The sequence below is a fragment of the Amphibalanus amphitrite genome, unplaced genomic scaffold (genome assembly GCF_019059575.1).
Source record: "Amphibalanus amphitrite isolate SeventyFive unplaced genomic scaffold, NRLGWU_Aamphi_draft 000737F_arrow, whole genome shotgun sequence".
Lineage (NCBI taxonomy): Eukaryota > Metazoa > Arthropoda > Thecostraca > Balanomorpha > Balanidae > Amphibalanus > Amphibalanus amphitrite.
The window spans coordinates 302,722-320,915 of record NW_024882231.1 but is presented as its reverse complement, the minus strand read 5'-3'; the positions used below and the strand labels follow the sequence as shown (position 1 = coordinate 320,915).

Sequence of the window (18,194 nt, the reverse complement as noted above, 5' to 3'; positions counted from 1 at the left end):
CCGATTTTTCGTTGTAATGCTCAACCGTGCGCTGGTCCAAGATTTGTGCCAGTTACGCCGCTACATCGCTCATGCAGCTGCGCGCTGGTCCAAGTTTGGTGCCAGTTACGCCGGCCGAAATTCGCGACACGAATGCTCTGTAGTACCTGTTCTGCTGATCTCCCCCGTGCTATAGCAGCTCATTACTCTCAACGTAATGTAACTCGCTGGGGCTTCCGTGTATGCGGCAGATGTAGTCTGGCTAATTTGCAAGCACGCTGTGTGTGTTGCGGACCATGTGCTGGTGTCGAAGCGAGCTGCGTCTCACGCGCTCCTCAGTTGCCGTTTGCGGCTATTGTATGTTGTGTGCCGGACATGCGCCGGGTGAATGCATTTGTTTTACTTTACGAAGAAGCGAATGGAGAGAGAAGTTTCCAGCACGTTAAAATCAAGTGGACCGAAAACTGGAAACGTCATTGCACTGCACGCGATGGTTCAGTTTGTCCATTGCTCAGAAATGCGCTGTTCTGGTGGTAATGCTATTTATTTTAAACAGCTACCAAGATCACAGTCCATAACAGTCAAACAAACAAACTGATTCTAGTGGCACAACGATGGGAATAAACAAACAAGTCATTACAATGCAAATAGCCAACAATGCACATATGGTCGCTTCGTTACTTTTGACTTTTGTTCATGTCTTTTATGGGCTCTTGGTTTAGATGGATCTAGGGGACACAATTATACAGCAGAGCCGCAAGTACAGTACGCCAATACATATAAACGTTATTCATACTATCTACATCACAACAGGCAATCAATGGTCAGTTTGACGAGATAGCCACATAGTTCACACTGAACTACAACACACAAAACACCGCACAAAGCCAGCGTTACCCTTGTTCGCACCTCAGCGAAAACAGAGTGTCAACACGACAAACAAGTGTAACCGGGTCAGATAGTGGCCAGAGTCCTCAGTTCACAGGCTCATGAGCGCGTCAACACGCGGCCACTTCTTGCGTCGGCCGCAAAACAGTGGACGCCGCCGGTTATCGGAGAGGGCCAGAGCGACAATGTTGTGGGACGGATGAGTGGCGCAAAAACAGTCCCCGCGCCGCGCGGACGCTGCTCGCGCAATCGCTGACCGCCGCAACACTGGGAGATGCTGGGGTTCAGATAAACGACACGGTGAGGGCGAATGTAGCTGAATATGCGAAATGAGAACAACGGTATGGAGGAGCACTCACTAATGAGATGGCGGGTAGGTATTTACAGCGAACCAGCACGGTATCGGGATTCTGTGAAAGGAACAGCAATTAAAACTGAGATTAGCTCGCCGCACCAGGTACAGCGTGCGGCGTTGGCATCTCCTGAAGATAAAATTAATATCTGAATCTGGATTACACGTCGAGTGTAACTATCTGCTACATGATAGGTATCCATAAATCATTATAACTTTTTTCGTGCCTTCGAACGAGTCCTACAGTTGACAACATTTTAATCCAGGTGCGCATTACATATTTCCTTGACCGTCCAGACCAAGTGTCACACACAAGTCTATCCAGCATCGGTGATTGGAACAAGCAACTGACAATGAACAAATACGAACACTCGTTTGAACAAGGACTTAAGTAACGATCCTCAACCAGCACCATTACCAGTGAACATCCTTCCAGCCCCTCTATCACCCTGTGAGCGGTCGATATTCATTATTCAGCAGCTGTGGACTGGTGGAGCTGGCAGCAGGACGCCATACCTACCGACCGAGCCGGTTCGGACACCGTCCGCAGTCCTATCGGTTGCAATCTTGCCGCGGTAGTTCGCCAATCGACCGCCAGTCGGCAGCACCGTCCGCCCGGCGCTGACCTGCCCCGCTGATGGCACCGGGTGCCGGTGAGCCCGTGACGTGGCGGCCGCTCACTGGTCGGCGCCGGCCCGGTCCAGCGCCCGTCCGATGGCGGCCGTCAGCGCGTGCATCCGCAGCAGTTTGGCGGCGCAGCATCGCTCGTGCAGCGCAGGCGGCGCCGCGGCCGTGACGTGCTGGCTGCCGGAGGGGCGGGCCGCCAGTTCAGACACCCCGCGATTGCCCAATTCGCCGCGCTGACGTCATGGCCGCCCCTGGGCACGGCGGGCGGCCGCGCCGGTCCGCGGTCTGCCGCGCTGCCACGGACCGGTCGCCGCGCCCATCCCGTGCACTGTGCAGTGTGCAGCGGGCACTCCCTCCCGACCTCCCTGACATTGCAGAGGAGAGCCGGCTGACCGGGCGGGACCTGGGTAAAGGCCCGTGAACGGCACACGAGCGGAAGGAGGGTTACCTACCCCGAATAAGTTGGGTAGGATCGCACACTAAGGTATAGCTCTAGCAGACATTCAATGATGGCTATTATACGCAACTAAATTCATGTTGACTGAGGGTGCAAAGTGATATGATGGAAAGTGGAAACCAAAACAACAACCAGGCACGATCTGCTCAACTCTTCTCAGGAGACGTTTAAAAAATTGCTCTCGATTGGTAGCGAATCCTTCGATTTCTATTTCAAATCAGAGTTAGGAAGGGCGTTTACTTCTTTCATTGCCTTCACAATCGCCAATGTCCACTGTCTACGAGATCCAAAAACATTCATCCCACCACTGCCCATTTACATGCCTATAATAAACATGAACTGTAACATATTCCACGTCTCCTATCCACTTTTCACGGAAAACGGTAAAATATGTCCTAGAGGACGAACGATGCAAAGCTCGACGGAATAATGTTCCCATTTTCGGATAGGTACAAAGAATGCCATGCTTCAGCGATACATTAGAATGTATAGCGCTTCCCTATATCCTATTGTTAGCACAACTCACTAAGCGTTGAAATTTGACAATATCAGCATATTTTCACCGATCTGAGCCGAATTCGTTAGTGCGGCTATGCAATATGCATGCTTTGCATTCCGTAGCGATTTGCAGGATTGGTCACCTCAAAACCCGTATATTCTGCTGCGTAATTCACTCAATTCTTTGCGACCTGTCGCATTGCCGTCTGCTTATGCGTCTGTCTGTCGGTCAGTGATTGTCTAGCTTTGACTTTCATTCCCGTATTTGTTGCTCCTGCGTCCACACTTAGATATGTCCGCCCCTGATTGCCAAGGCACAGTTTTACCAGAGTGGTGAACACCCCGCCTTGGGTCAGTCTGTTGACTGGATCAGGCGTCTCCGGCCTCTCACAACACGAGTCAGTTAAGCAGAGCAGTCAGACGGCCGGAGCGGCCCGACGTGCAAAACAAGCAGTTGGGGCGTTCCACGACAGATCGACCAAGCCATAACACCCTACCTCTCAGATTTTGATGAAATTGCGTCTATGGGGTTATCCGTACCGTAGATTCATAATCTCTTATTTTTAGCGTTATACTACGAAGGGTTTACGAGTTATAGCCAGAGGCATTTTTCAAAATGCCCAGAGTAACCCTCTTTTAAACTCGTATTATCAAAAAATATAGCCAGTAACCTACATTAATATGCATATCATTGGAATCCGCATTGACAGTAGAAAATTATCCAACCAAAATATTTTGAAAATTTTCAAAATTGCAAGATTTTTTGAAATAATGAATTTTTGATTTTCGATTTTCAAAAGGTGGCCATTTAATTTTTGACAAAAATATTATGCCAAAAGATGCCTCTGGATATGGAAATTTTATGTCCAAAAAAATTAGAGACATGTTTTGCCTTTAACTTTTTATATAATTTTTTGTTTACGACAATGTTTGTAGTAAAAGGGAACATTTGGTGATGCCTTCCAGAGCCAATCATTCTCCTACCCACATATCCTCGAACTGTTTCAATGAAAATTAGAAATAAAAGCCTGGCACTCACACTCACAGACCAGGCATGCGATTATTGAATGATGTTTGCTTCACTTTCGCTGTAGTTTCGAACATTGTTCAGGCAAAAAAAAAAAAAAAATGAGCTGAACACTGATATCGGCCGCCTCGCATGTAATTCTGATATGCTTCTAAGCAGCTTGCACTGGTGAAACGTTACACTGGCGGATCCAGGGGGTAGGGCCATGCTCCCCCCAAAGCCCGTTTACCCCCCGCAAAAACCCGAGTTTTAACATTGCGCCTATGGCGGTGCATGGAAAGGAAGGGGCCATTTCGGCCATTTGCCCCCCCCCCCAAAAAAAAAAACGTCCGGCTCGATCCGCCAATGAAACGTTAGGAATTATCAAAATTGCTAATCGGACATTGTGGCCGGACATACCTACACAACTTTCGTTCATAAGAGCCGAGGCTGTGTTAGAGTAAAATGAGGAGAAGGCTCTAGCTAGTAATCGCATGAAGTTCGCTCTGTCCTTGTAATAACGGACTTTCAGTAATTTTGATGAATAAATTTGCCACAAAAAAATATATGAGTACCAAAATGCGGCATTTGAAGGTAATTGATTGCAATTGCCAGGGGCGTGACCAGGTCAGAGTGGGCGGGGGTGACAAAATTACAAGTACTTGAAAACTCGCCGATATTGAATTCTGTTTTCTTGAAACTGGAAGCATCTCAAACGTTTTGAAATTAATGCATTTCGAGGTAGCTTGTGGCTTGGGATGCTCCATGTTTCACTAGCATTCACTTTCATAGTATTTTTATTCCCACCCGGCCGAAGGGGAGGGTTTGATGTGCAGCACCTACGGTTTTCCCGATATTGTTTGCAGTGGTGTAAGGCTGGAGAGCTGAAAGTTGACATTCCGAATCTGTTGACACCAACAGAACAGGCTCAGGTCAGCTTACTGACATATGACGTCACAAATAAACCTCGGAATGATGCAAAAAGTTGCAGCTTTGCACTGTACTCTCAGTGTAAGGGAACCTTTTGCAGGGGATGACACAAGTAACGGCAGTAACGGCTCTTGAGATTTCACAACATCAATTCCCCTAACTTTCCTAAATTTTCACCCGAAGTCAAGCTGGTCACGTGACTTCACTAATATAAGTCAATGGGAAATATTGAAACATTTGAACTGTTATTTGGATGCCGAAAATGATCCAAGCCCATCTCAAACGCCCGTAATCGTGATTTCATACACTTTTGCGATGAGCGATTCTTAGGTTTTGCATTGAGGACCTTGCAATGCGCCGTATATGCCGTTACATTGTACGGTCGTGTGAGGTCATCGGTTTTCTTTTTGTCAATGACTGAATGGAATTAATCTAACGAGTCGAGTAAGCCACCAGTGAACTCAGGGAACCCTGCTGAACTGAATCATATGCTTACAATAGCCGTTTTCACGACGGTCATCTGACACACATTAACTGATATTTGATGAGATTTGGTCAAATTTGGTTCATAGTTGATTCTTAATTGTTTTTAGCTTAGGTTGCGCTAGTTGCTTATTGACCTTATTTATCAAATTATCAGTCGTTACTTTTTACTCAAGCATAATAATAAAATTACGTTATGAAAATAGCTGTAGTAAAAGATTTGGCTAGATTCGTCTGATATCCGTCGTGAAAACGGCTGAAATGACCTCATTTGAACAGCTTCTTGACCTCAGCGGTTTTGATGTGGCCTCGACCTGAGGAAAACATCTTAAGCTGACCTCTTCCAAACCAAGTTTTATCATTCCGGCAACCGGTAACCTCTGAGGTCAGGTCAAATGCCTTGAGGCAGGGATCCAATTTTCGGTCAATAAATCCCTTAAATGGTCGCAGAACCGTCATTTCGGTATCTGGCAAAATATTTCAGGTCCCGAAACTGGTCAATTGAGATAATACCGACCTACGGCAAAAGTATCTGTCGATTCGACAGCTCATTCTCAGTACATTGATGTCCCTCCCCTCAATGTCGTCATTTTGTTAGGAATCTATTAACGAAAAACTCTCGACTCAATCAGCGTTAGTGACGTCATAAATGACGTTGCGTCATTATGACGTCATGCAAGGCCCACCAGCAAAACTAAAGCATCGGACCTTGCAAAGAATGCGTGAATTAGTTACATACGTTCTCTCCGTAAACTATTGTTTAGCGTTTCGCAATAGTAACATTTTTAAGCATTAGATAGGCTCACTTACGTGACGTCATAGTTCAGTAAAGTGACCTTATATGAAAGTTCATTTGATGTCACAAGATAAATCAACTAGATAACTTGTAATAACTTTCCGGCTTCAGCACTCTATCGCCAATGCGTCCCCAGCAGTGATGAGAAAACCGTCAAAGGTGATCAGCATTCGCTCCCTCGGCCACAGGGGGTTAAACCTCGCTCTCTTGAAAACAATACGCCATTATGACGTTTTTGGATCTTTGGGTTCTAACTTAGCTTTCGTAGGTGTCTTAAGCATCTTTAAAAAGAATTAACAGCGTCGCAATGAGCTCTTGATCACATTTCACCGTACTCCGTTTAGACCAGTTGACAGTTATTGTTATTTTTTTCACTGTACGACGAAATTCAATGTTGTATAGCGACCATTAGGGGAAAAACATGTTTTTAATATTTTCATCATTGAAAGTCAATGCGTTGACAAGACTTTTGCTGCAAAAATAAATTGTAAAAAAAGATGGCCACGTTCTCAAAATTTGATTTTTATAAATCAATTTTATGTTAAAAATTAAAAGAGCAAAATTTTCAAAAATAATTGATATCACCAAAATCTTTGGTTAATTCTTATTGTGATGATATGCAGTTTTATATGAATCTAATCAGTATTTAGCTAAATATTTGCGGATGAAACTTAGAGTTTTTATGGTAGCCATTAAGTTGCCTGGGGCAATATCTCCCAAAGTATTCGACGAATAAGATTGAAAATGTCACAACACGAATCGCCGGACAACATAACCCTATAGACGAAATTTCATCAAAATATGAGAGGTAGGGTGTTATTTCGCGATTTTTTTGGTCGATCTGTCGTGGAACGCCCCAGTTGTCAGCGCCGATTACTGAAACGACGGCCTATATTGGGCTGAGGAGAGCGTCAAGAGGCACCGACTCTGCTGGACACGAACAGTGCAGTTCAGAAGAATAGAGCAGAGGTTTGGTAAAAGAACCATTGCAGAGGCAGTCTACCGAGTGCTTTCTACCGAAATAGTTACTACACTACTTCGATTGTGTCCACTATTTTGCAATTGGACACTCTTTTCCTCAAATTACAGCCCTTAGCCCACAATGTTACATAATTAAGATCACATGAAATTAAGACATCGCTTCACCTGCCGGCCTCCACTCCTCCACAGTCTGTCTCTGTACCTGTCCTCCGCCGACCACAGTCCCATCTCCCACCTGTCCTCTCCCCTCCCCTCCAATCTCCCTCCCCACCCTGTCCGTTCACAGGCCAGTGGCCGCCACAGCACCGCCTCCGCCTCCGCAGCGACCCGCTAGACGTTCCCTGCAAGTCAGCGACTTCTTGCGCAACGCCGCGCCGCTGGCCGATGTCGCTGGGAGTCGCTGGCCGGTACTGGGAGCCAGGGCGGCGGAGGGGAAGGAGCGTCCCGGATGTGGGTGGAAAGCTGTTTGGCTGGCTGAGAGGTCAGTGGTCAGCAGAGGGTCAGTAAGAAGGGATCAGGGGTCAGCGGAGGGACAGTAGTTAAAGATCAGTGGTCAGCGGAAGGACAGTAGTCAAAGGTCAGCGGTCATCAGAGGGTGAATGGTCAGATGAGGGTCAGTAGAGATCAGACGGCAAGTAAAACGAGATAGGTGGTCATCAGCGGGTCAGTAGTCCGCGGTCATCAAACGGTCAGTAGCCAGTTGCCAGAGGGATGTTTGTCATCAGTTGCTGCATATGCCTATGTACGCCGAGGTATATGGTTGCTCTCAAAGTCGTCAATTATCACTGACACCAGCAGCCCGAAGACTCGCCGCGGAGACTGGAGACTGGCGTGTTGTCTCAGTCACGGTTAATTCAGCAGCTAACCTGGCCTGGCGCCGGCTGTCGACCGCAGAGCTGGCACCGGGACGGAGCTCCGTCCGGAGACATTACCGGGACTGATGTTAAACAAACAGGACGACATCCAGGTGGTGCCGGCGGCCGTCAGAGCGGAGAGGAACGGATCGGACTGCGGGATCACCAGCAGGGACGCCCTGTCGCCCAGGTCGGACCCGGGACACAGAGGGACTCCCTGCCACCCTGGGAGGATTCCAGTCACAGACGGACGCCATGCCATCCAGGGAGGAGCCCAGTCCCTGACGTCCCGGGAGGACCCGTTCCCCACCATCCTGGCACCCACCCCTCCCGGGGCGACCGCAAACGGCGCACCTTCTGCGTCCGCCCGCGGCGGTGCGTGGCCGGCTGGCCTTGACGGCGCCGCGGTGCAACAGCCTGGCAGCGTGGTGGCCGGCATCCGGCGCCGGCGGCCAGTTTTTACCGTGCACAGTGCACACAGCCCGCTGTGCACGGGCCGTGCACGCGGCCGCCGGCGATGGTCGATATCGGCCGGTGTGGATGGGCCGGCCGTTCCACGGAGACTGTCCCGGTGGGCGGTGGCAGGGTGGGAGGAGGGATAGGGAGCTGGGATAGGATGGTGGGGCTATAAGAAGCATCTACCCGGGCGGGGTATAAGAACAGCTTCGGTAATATGTGCATAATGCAGAAGCAACACACATTACGCCATGTATTATTGGATGTAGGGGCTGACGAAGCTTTTTATGAGAAGCTTCCAGTAGTGAGGTTAATCAGACATCCTGGATTCCAGTAGCTAATGAAGTTTGTTATCTTGGATACGGGATACTTCGAACCGGAAACGGTAATTTAAAGGTAGTGTGCCAGCTTTCTTGGACCATATGGAGTTAATGACCCGGATAAGGAGAACCGGATTTTTAGAACTTATCCATACCTTCAAAACTTATGGAAACGTCTTAAATTCTTCAAATTTTGAGTACCCCAGTGCGAAATTCGCCCCGACGGGTTGTCGGTCGTACCCCAACCACATTTCACACCACTATGAACAATAAATGCACACACTAAAATCGCTATTACCGATAGGCTCATCCAATCAAGTTTCGATAAACCCGTTCATCATCATCTCCTGCGGTTTCGAACACGCCTGTTAGGTGGCTTCTGATGCTCGTCGAGGTCGGAATTTCCAAATACGCGTGGTGCGTCGGGCCGCGCGCTCTGACTTCGGCCAAGAAAAATGCGTCAGCTGATCATTGTCATTTCTGCCACTTGCGTGTGGTGTAATGGGGTCATAACTTAAGAGACGGCTGTTTCATATCAATTATTTTGCATAAAATCATATTTCAAACCACAAATTAATGTTCGACAGCCAAATTTAAGAAACAATACCAATACAGGCTTACAGTTTAAGGCTCGACATTGTGTTGTCTACGATTAGACAGCTGATAACTCATTCCCGTACGTCGTATGGTCGTAACACTATAATGACCTTTGCTTATTGTCACAAGTGCGCCGCATTCGCGATTGTTGCCCGACGCCTGTTTGCAGGTGAGCCCACTACAGTTGTTATACATATCTAAAAACCGATAAACTTTTAGGCGAAAAAGGCACTATTCCAGGCCCATTTTTGATTTTTTTTTGCGATATTAGGTAAAAACAGAAGCTTCTTATCCTAGGAAAAATAAAACGGGAAATCTTTCAAAGGTGGCACACTACCTTTAAGCCTAAAGGTGGCAATTTTAGACGGTCCTAAGTCTGCCCTTTGGGCTGGTATGGCCGTGTGTGTGTCATTTCATACATCCCGATTAAATTGGAAACCACAATCGTTTTAAACAAGGCGCAAGTCCTATAGAACTAAATAATTAGGGAAATGACGGAGCGGTGGCTAGTCCCCTAGTCCCTACCGGTATGGTGTTAGCCGCCCGCAGCCTGCACTATATCCTGTTCTGTGGCGACATCTACAATATTCGCCACCACCGAGCGCGGCACCTAGGGGACAGCTCGGGAACTATCCATTCTGACCTGGCTGAACGGCGCCGCCGTCCGCATTCGTCCCGACCCATTTCATCGAAATCCTAAGCGAATCTAATTATCTAGCATAGCGAATCTCTGTTATTGTTCCATGATAATGTCCTAGACACATCAGACCCGGAGACATTGCCTGGTCCTATCAGGTCTCCGCGATACTGAAGCCCTGCCCACCGTCCGTACGGTTCCCCAGCCCCCTCCCCCTTAGCGTTACCCCTTTGGCCTTACCTGGCCCCGGTCGGGTCGGAAGCCTCGTCAGTGCTGGCCCGCTGCATGGCCAGCACGAGTTTGCTGAGCACGGCTGTATACTCCTGAACCTCGGCGTGGATCCGCTGGCCCAGGAGGCGACCTGCCGGACCGGAGACGGCAGCGGTTATTGGTGAGACGGCGACCGGTCATTCCTCCACACATTTATCGGGATGTGGATGCAGTTCAGAGTAGAACCGAACGGATTTGGAGCTATAATGATAGAAATCCTATGCGGTACCTGACAAAACACCTCTTGCAGGCTGCAGCGGGGATTGTTGTGCGATAAAAATCATCGACTCCTGGGAATAAACGAGTGCCGGCACGTTTGGTTATGTAAGCAGGGGCTGCAGAGGATAGGCCAATTAGGACGTACCCATGGATTCGATGGCGACGGCATCGGGCGAGTCGACGGGCCCGGTGTGCTCGGCTGCTACCTCCATCGAAATGACGCTGGAGTCGGAGAGCAGCTCCATTCTAATTTCCTCCGAGCACCGGTCGTCGGACCACCTCCACCTGCAGGTGAAACGGGCGATTAGTAATATATTGCTGTAAGACAATCTTATACCACCGCGGAGCGGAACACGTAACTTAGCATAAACATACGTTGCTAGTAGCTGAAATGCCATTTCTGAAGCTGCAAGTGTCCAGCTCGGAACGCTAAAGGGATCTAAATTGACAAATTAATTATGGAACAGGCCCATATATCGTGAAAAGCTTGCGACGACAACTCAAACTGGTTAAAAAAGAAAGCTTGTACAGGTCCAGTGACTGCCATGCCGCTAGCTTCGTAGAAACAAAAATCCAGAGGCAAGCGTTGGGCAAGCTATTCTTACCGACCCAGAAATCAAAATTATTTATATTCAATAATAACAACAATAATAAAAGGGGTTTATCCACCGCGTATCACTGCTTCCCGTAAAATTCAATTGTCACTCCTGCGCCAAATGAAACGTATATCGTACCCTGCCCAAATTTTGTATAAGTCAACAAATATGACATCAAAAGCTCAACATTTCCAGTAGAGAGCTGATTTGCATTTGGTTTGTTTACTAATTTTGTGTTTTATATTTTTGGACTAACTCTACTTAATTTCTTTAAAATTGGTAAAATTGCTTCATCAAACACTGTTTAGTTCCAAAACTGCTTCACTTTTTTCGACATTTATGATAATATTTGAAAGTTCTGCTGACGTCATTTTCAGTGTGTGGCAGGTGACGTTCTAATATTCTTTAAAACATCCTCACTCAATAGGCTGACTCAGCTGTTCGCATTGGGTGTTATGTTATTTTTATTAATTTTGTACAAATGGATATCGGGATCTTGATCGGGATATCGATGGATAATTGTTGCTGCATTTCATAAATCTGATTCAGGCTATAAAGGTGAAGAAATAGGTCTACTATTGCTGGAATAGCTTGGTACTGGTACGGTTTCATCTGTTGATCGTAAGATACTGAGTGAGATATTCGGAGGCCTGACCATTGTTTGAGGCATTGCAGTTGCTTTTTCTATTAAGTAAGATATAGCAGTTTTGTGTTTCACCCATGTGCAATTGAAAATGCTGATGATCTTAAGAGATATGTTCATGTTAGCTATGTTGATGTATGAAACATTTGCTGTCTCTGAGAGGCGAGAGCTGGTGCACACTTTTATAAATTTAGTGGGAAGGATTCACAAGGACAGAGCCCCCCATACGTTTGTGGCTGGCAAAAGACCGAGGGCTGTTCGGCTGCGCAGCCAAAATGAAATATGCTGCAGCACGCATGCGCAGTGAGGACTTCGTCACCCGTTAGTCCCGCCCACACTCCGACGTCACCGCCTGTGTGACGTCACCTACTGAAGCATGCTTCGTTTTCCTGCAGCACGAAATTCGGTGCTGCAGGAGGCGAAAGTGGCGCGGATTAAAGTTTACCGTCCGATATTTCTTATTGTAAGCGGTTTGTATGCTGTTTTTTGGGTATCATTATCACTCTTTTCGGTGGCACATTGCTATTCACCACATTTGAACGCAATTTAAACGTTATTTGAGCGACAATCACCAGTCCACCCGCGCAACGGTTCGCCGCGTTTGAAATATGCTGCAGCGACGCTCGGCCGCGGCGTGCCGGCGGAGAGGGGGCGGAGCCAGGCGGTTGACGTCACCCAAGTATGACGCACGCAGCACAGATCTATGCTGCAGAGAGCCGAACAGCCCTCAATACTGGCGAGGGCTAAGAAATAATCTTCCTTGATATTGAGTACCTACTGCAAATGATTTTGCATTAGGACAAATATTTTTTTTTTTACGTTTCATAAGTATTACAAACTAAGGTCAAAAGAATAAGACCCAAGACAATCACAGATTTACTGGCTCTGTACTCATTTTCCTCAGCTGTATTCTCTCTCTTCCAGATCGAGCACTAGTTCTCTCCCGGGACTGGCAGCATTAACCTGGCTCTGAGCCGGCCAAAGTGCTGAGGCCGCCATGGGGAACCAGCTGGCGGGCATTGCGCCCTCGCAGATCTTCCCCGTCGAGTACTATCTGAACGACGTGCCATTCGTCGAATTCAGCGCCAGGTAGGCACCGTCGCTGAAAAAACTGAAATTGTAGATTGTTGCGACGTGACCATTGTGTGGTTGACGTGGTGATCACTCTATTTTGAATTGAAGGCTGTGTATGAAATAGGTAAAGCCATAAGTACTGCTTTATTACCGTCTTATGTCCAGTGAATAGTACCGAAGATCTGTATAAAAACAAATATATGTTATCCGTGAGTGAAGCCAATTAGCTGATAAAACACGCACGGATCCTACACGGTCCCGAATTCCACCTGACAACCCGCCCCAGACCACTCCATTTCAATGACCCATCCATGACCGCTCTCCCTGCGCTGCTCTGCCAGTCTGGGCAGCACGCGCTTCATGAAGGTGGCGCGCGCGCACTCGGCCGAGGGCTCGCTGGTGGTCAAGGTGTTTGTGCTGCACGACCCGACGCTGCCGCTCGAGCAGCACAAGAAGAAGGTGGACGAGCTGAAGCACGTGCTGCGCGGCGTGCCCAACTGCCTGCCGTTCCGCTACACCAGCGTGACGGAGCGCTCGGCGCTGCTGGTCAGACAGTACATCAGGTGGGTGGGACGGCGGAGAGGGACCGGGGCATTGATGGTCAGCCGCCGGCTAGGTGAAGGTGTGTTTGATGTCTGAGTTATTTTGATATCATAACAGCGTTACCGTTAATAACGAGGCAGTAATTGGTTTCATGGACCGTGTTCGGCTATGTCGTAGGTCGAATGTATTTTAAATCATTAGACCATAAATTATGTCGTGATCGTTATTCAGGTCAGGATCTACACACTAAGCTCTGTTGAGCGTGGGCTTCGGAAATCACGCTTCAATGATCTGCATTTGGACTAAATTTATGAATGCGGCGAACAGGCATCTTTTTGATGATGATTTATTTGCCTGATCAGCTGAACCCCTGATTGCGGTCCCCAGCTGGTCCTAAGTCTCCCTCCGTTCCCTCTCCGCAGGTACAGCCTCTATGACCGTATGTCGACCCGTCCGTTCCTGACTGAGCACGAGAAGCGCTGGCTGAGCTTCCAGCTTCTGACGGCGCTGGCCGCCTGCCACCGGCTCGGCGTCTGCCACGGCGACCTGAAGCTGGAGAACCTGCTGGTCACCTCCTACCTATGGCTGCTGGTAGCCGACTGGGCCTCCTTCAAGCCCGCCCTGCTGCCCGAGGACAACCCGGCCGACTTTGGCTACTTCTTTGACACGTCCCGGCGGCGGCTGTGTTACGTGGCGCCGGAGCGGTTCGCCAGCGGCGGCCAGCTGCCCCTGGCCGACCCGACGCCGGGCCGTCTGACGCCGCCGATGGACGTGTTCGCGGCCGGCTGCTGCCTGGCCGAGCTGTGGACCGAGGGCGGCGTACCGTTCGACCTGCCGCACCTGCTGTTGTACCGCGCCGGCGAGTACGACCCGCGGGAGGTCACCAGTAGGATCGAGGACGCCGCCGTCCGCCGGATGGTCGAGGCCATGGTGCAGCGGGAACCCTCAGCGCGTCCGGCCGCCGCTGAGCTGCTGGCCGCGCACACACCGGCCGTGTTCCCGCCGACGTTCGCCGGCGTGCTGCACCCCTACTGCGCCGAGCTGGCCGCCGGCGCGCTGACCTCTGCCGACGAGAAGATGGAGCGGCTGGCGGCCGATGCCGACCGGCTGGTGTCGCAGCTCGCCGCCGCTAACCCCGTCTCCCTGCAGGAAGACATCACACTGCTGATCGGAGTGGCGGCCTCCTGCGTCCGCCAGCTCTCCCAGCTGGCTACTAAGGTGCGCGCGCTGCGCCTCCTGCTCCGGCTGGCCGGTCACGTAGCTAGTGATGTCATCCTGGACCGTGTGCTGCCCTACGTACTGGCGCTGAGCCGCGACGCGTACCCGCGTGTGCGCTGCGCCGCGCTGGAGACCACCGTTGGCCTGTTGTCGCTGGTCACCTCCCTCCCCGAGAGTGACGTGCACATATTCCCCGAGTACGTGCTGCCGAACCTGGCGGCGCTGGCGCAGGACCGGGCCGTGTCGGTGCGCGTCTGCTACGCCGCCCAGCTGGCACCGCTGGCAGAGTCGGCGCTGCGGCTGCTCGAGGCGGCGCACGTGCGCGCCACCCGGCCGCATCTGGCCGCCGAGCTGAACACGCTGCACGACCTGGTGCACCAGAAGGTGCAGCTGCTGCTCACAGACTCGGATAACGCCGTCAAGAGGACGCTGCTGGTGCGCGGCTTCTCGCGACTCTGCGCCTTCTTCGGCCGGCACAAGGCCAACGACCTGTTGCTCTCGCACATGATTACATTCCTAAACGATAAGGTGGACCGCAGCCTGCGCGCGGCCTTCTTTGACGCCGTGGAGGGCGTGGTGTCGTTTATCGGCCGCCACTGCGTGCCGCTGCTCACCCCGCTGCTGCTGCAGGGGCTGAACGATACAGAGGAGTTTGTGGCTGTGAAGGCCGTGGACGCCATGCACGGCCTGGCCACGCTGGGCCTGCTCTCCAAGCCGGCGCTGTACGAGCTGCTGGACGAGGTGGTGCCCATGGTGGTCCACCCGAGTCTGTGGGCGCGCCAGGCGGCCGTCGGCTTCATCTGCGCCTGCGCCGGCCAGCTGCGAGTGATTGACGTCCAGTGTCGGCTGCTGCCGCGCCTGGAGCCGTTCCTCTCACACCCGGTGGCGGCGCTGGACAGCCCGGCCGCGCTGCTGGCCGCGCTCGGTCCGCCCGTGCCGCGAGACGTGTACGACCACCTGGCGCGCGCCTCCCACCTGGAGCTACTGCTGGCCACGCTGTCCGAGCGGCAGCGACTGCGGCGCGCCGGCGACCCCGCCTGGCAGCTGCACCTGCCCGACAGCGGCGCCGGCACCACCGCCCGCAACCTCTTCCGGCGACTGGTGGCAGACGGGATGACGGCTGCCGTCGAGGACCACCTGCTCATACTGGCCAGCCACCTCTCCAAGGTGCACAAACACAAGCGGCTGGCGGCCGAGGTGCGCCGGCCGGTGGGCGACACGGGTGTGTCGGTGGTGCCGGTGGACGTCTGTCGCGGCCGGGTTCTGCACCTGCGCTCAGACTCGGACGCCGAGGCGGCGGCGGCGGCGGCTGCGCGCCTCCCGGATCCGCCGCCCGTCGAGTCAGACGTGGAGCGCGGCGAGCCTGCGGAGCCGGCGGTCACCGCCGGCTGCGACCCGGGCTTGCGCGCGCTCGAGTCGCCCTGTCAGGCGGCGCTGCAGCGGCTGCTGGAGCGGCAGCGCGCCGAGCGGCTGGCCGTCCGGCTGGGGCGCGAGCCGCGCGGCCGCGCCGGCGCGCCGCCGTCCACCTGGCGGCCCAAGGGTGAGCTGGTGGCGCACCTGCACGAGCACCAGGGCGCCGTGGTGCGGCTGGCCACCGTGGCCGACTCGCCGCTGGTGGCCAGCGCCGCCGCCGACGGACAGGTGCGCGTCTGGGACGTGGCGCGCATGGAGGGCAAGAACATCGCCAACCGGTCCCGGCAAACGTACGGCTGGCCGGGCAGCGGGCCGCTGACGGCGCTCACCTACTGCCAGGCCGAGCAGGCGCTGGCCACCGCCGGCGACGGGGACGCCGTGTGGACGTTCAGCGTGGAGACGAGCACGCCGCGCTCGCACCCGCTGCACTACCGGCAGCTGAGCGCCGCCGAGGGCAGCGTGGTCGAGCTCACCCACTTCGGCTCTGCCGGCGGGTCGGTGCTCGTCTACGCCACCATGTTCGGCCAACTGGTGGGCTGGGACCTGCGCGCGCCCGGCACCGCCTGGCGGCTCGACAACAAGGCGCGCCGCGGCCTGGTCACGGCGCTCTGCGCCGACCCGGCCCACTGCTGGCTGGTGGTGGGTACCTCCAGCGGCGTACACGTGTGCTGGGACCTGCGCTTCCAGCTGGCCGTGTCCACGCTGGCGCACCCGGCCGGCTCGCGCGTCCGTCGGCTCTGCGGCCACCCGAGCCAGCCGAGCTGGTTCGTCAGCGCCGTCTCCGGCAACTCGGAGGTCAACATGTGGAATATCGAGACCGGCGAGCGGCAGGTGAGCTGCGGGACGGGGAACGAACGGCCGACGGTCCTGGCTGATGGATGGGTCTCAGAGCCAGGGCGTGTGCACTGTGCATGACAAGTTGTATCATCATTCCTGTGATTCGTACAGATCTTTCGAAGAACACGTATGTTTAATTACTTTACAGCATTTATCGTCGGTAAATCTCACAAGCTTCATCGTGCATTTTTATACGAATTTTTCGCCCCGCTCTCTTTTCTCTAACAAGTATCTCCCTTCGTCCCCTCCCGTTGTCCGTGTCTGACCCCCTCCTCCCTCTCTCACCTTCAGATGACGCTGTGGCCCAGCCAGCACCCGGCGCTCAGCACCACGCTCCGGGATCACCACTCGGTGACCGCCCTGTGTCCCCTGGGACCGGCGCTGCTCACCGGCGGGACGGACCAGTGCACACGGCTGTGGGAGCTCGGTGAGCCGCGCGCCTCGCAGCTGGTCACCTGGCCGGCGCAGCAGCCGGTGCCCGTGGCCGGTACGTACCGCGCTCAGGTGGTGGACGGTATAGAGGTGGTGCAGGAGGTGTGTCAGAAGGTGCGCCGGCCGCGCGACGACTGCCCGCGCGGCCCCGAGCCCACGCCGCCGGGACACCTGGACACCATCAGTGACATTGTGCTGGCCAAGGCGTCCCAGTGGTACGCGGTGACTGCCTCCCGGGACGGCGTGGTCAAGGTGTGGAAGTGATGGGGTGGCGGGGTGTGTGTGGTCGCCGGGTGGGACAGGGAGGCTGCGGTGAGGGCCGGGGGCGCAGCGGGCCAGTAGGGAGCTCTCAGACGGTAACGGCGGGGAGCGGCGGTGTCTCCCGCTCCCTCTCCGGGGTGGGAGACGGAGACTGTGATGTTTATCCAGGAGTTGCCGTGGTTTAGGAGTGTGCTGATACTGTACAGCCGCGTGATACAAGCCAGCTATCGCATAGGCCACTCACTAAATACCCATCGTATATGATCTTCAAGCTGTCTGGGTACGGTAGCATTGTTACGAATGTATAGTGCCACCGCAATATGAAAGGCAAGGTATATGCTAGCAACGTTTCATATTGAAACTCGCTTGTTCCGTATTTAACAGATTGATTCCTTCACTGGTCCATGCTAGTGGCTCGTCTGGTACAGTTGTCGCTCCTTGGAGGTTGGGACGGGGTGTTACCCATGGTTCAGTTAGCGGCAGCGGCGGTATGGCTGTGAACGTTAGCTGGCCGTAGAGCCGCATATTCAGACGGCAAACGATTGGTTCCGGTAACGCAGCTGCCCTGTGTTTGTGGAGATGAGCTTTCAGTCAGTATGCTTTCGCGCTGTCATCCAGTAATTTTGTCGGCGGTGTAAGGCATATGTGCACGATTGTAATCATATTCATGATAGGTTATGTAATGGATATACGTATTATGCATCTTGAACATTATTGCTGAATATAAGCACGTTGATGTCTATACCAATTACGGTGTTGAAGCTTATATCGATTTATGTCTATATCGATTACGGTGGACGGTGTCCAAAGCGAATAGCTGTAAACCG

General features: G+C 52.6%; 2 protein-coding genes across 5 annotated transcripts; one reads left to right on the top strand and one right to left on the bottom strand.

Annotated features, from left to right (window-relative positions):
• Positions 1-502: 502 nt before the first annotated feature.
• On the bottom strand, positions 503-11,080 carry LOC122365391. 4 transcript variants are annotated; one of them, XM_043336558.1, is made up of 4 exons: positions 11,020-11,080; positions 10,496-10,635; positions 10,102-10,222; positions 503-2,023 (listed from the first exon to the last, which is right to left on the bottom strand). In XM_043336558.1, the coding sequence occupies exons 2-4, from the start codon at positions 10,593-10,595 to the stop codon at positions 1,897-1,899; spliced, it is 348 nt and encodes a 115-aa protein (XP_043192493.1). In that variant the 5' UTR covers positions 10,596-10,635; positions 11,020-11,080; the 3' UTR covers positions 503-1,896. The 4 variants fall into 4 exon arrangements, with proteins under 4 accessions (XP_043192493.1, XP_043192495.1, XP_043192494.1 ...); XM_043336560.1 differs by having other exon boundaries at positions 10,956-11,067; XM_043336559.1 differs by having other exon boundaries at positions 10,960-11,067.
• A 353-nt stretch (positions 11,081-11,433) lies between these two features.
• Positions 11,434-18,163, top strand: LOC122365389 (phosphoinositide 3-kinase regulatory subunit 4-like). The gene is made up of 5 exons (XM_043336556.1): positions 11,434-11,504; positions 12,514-12,678; positions 13,005-13,226; positions 13,629-16,668; positions 16,966-18,163. The coding sequence occupies exons 2-5, from the start codon at positions 12,587-12,589 to the stop codon at positions 17,368-17,370; spliced, it is 3,759 nt and encodes a 1,252-aa protein (XP_043192491.1). The 5' UTR covers positions 11,434-11,504; positions 12,514-12,586; the 3' UTR covers positions 17,371-18,163.
• The last annotated feature ends 31 nt before the right edge of the window (positions 18,164-18,194 follow it).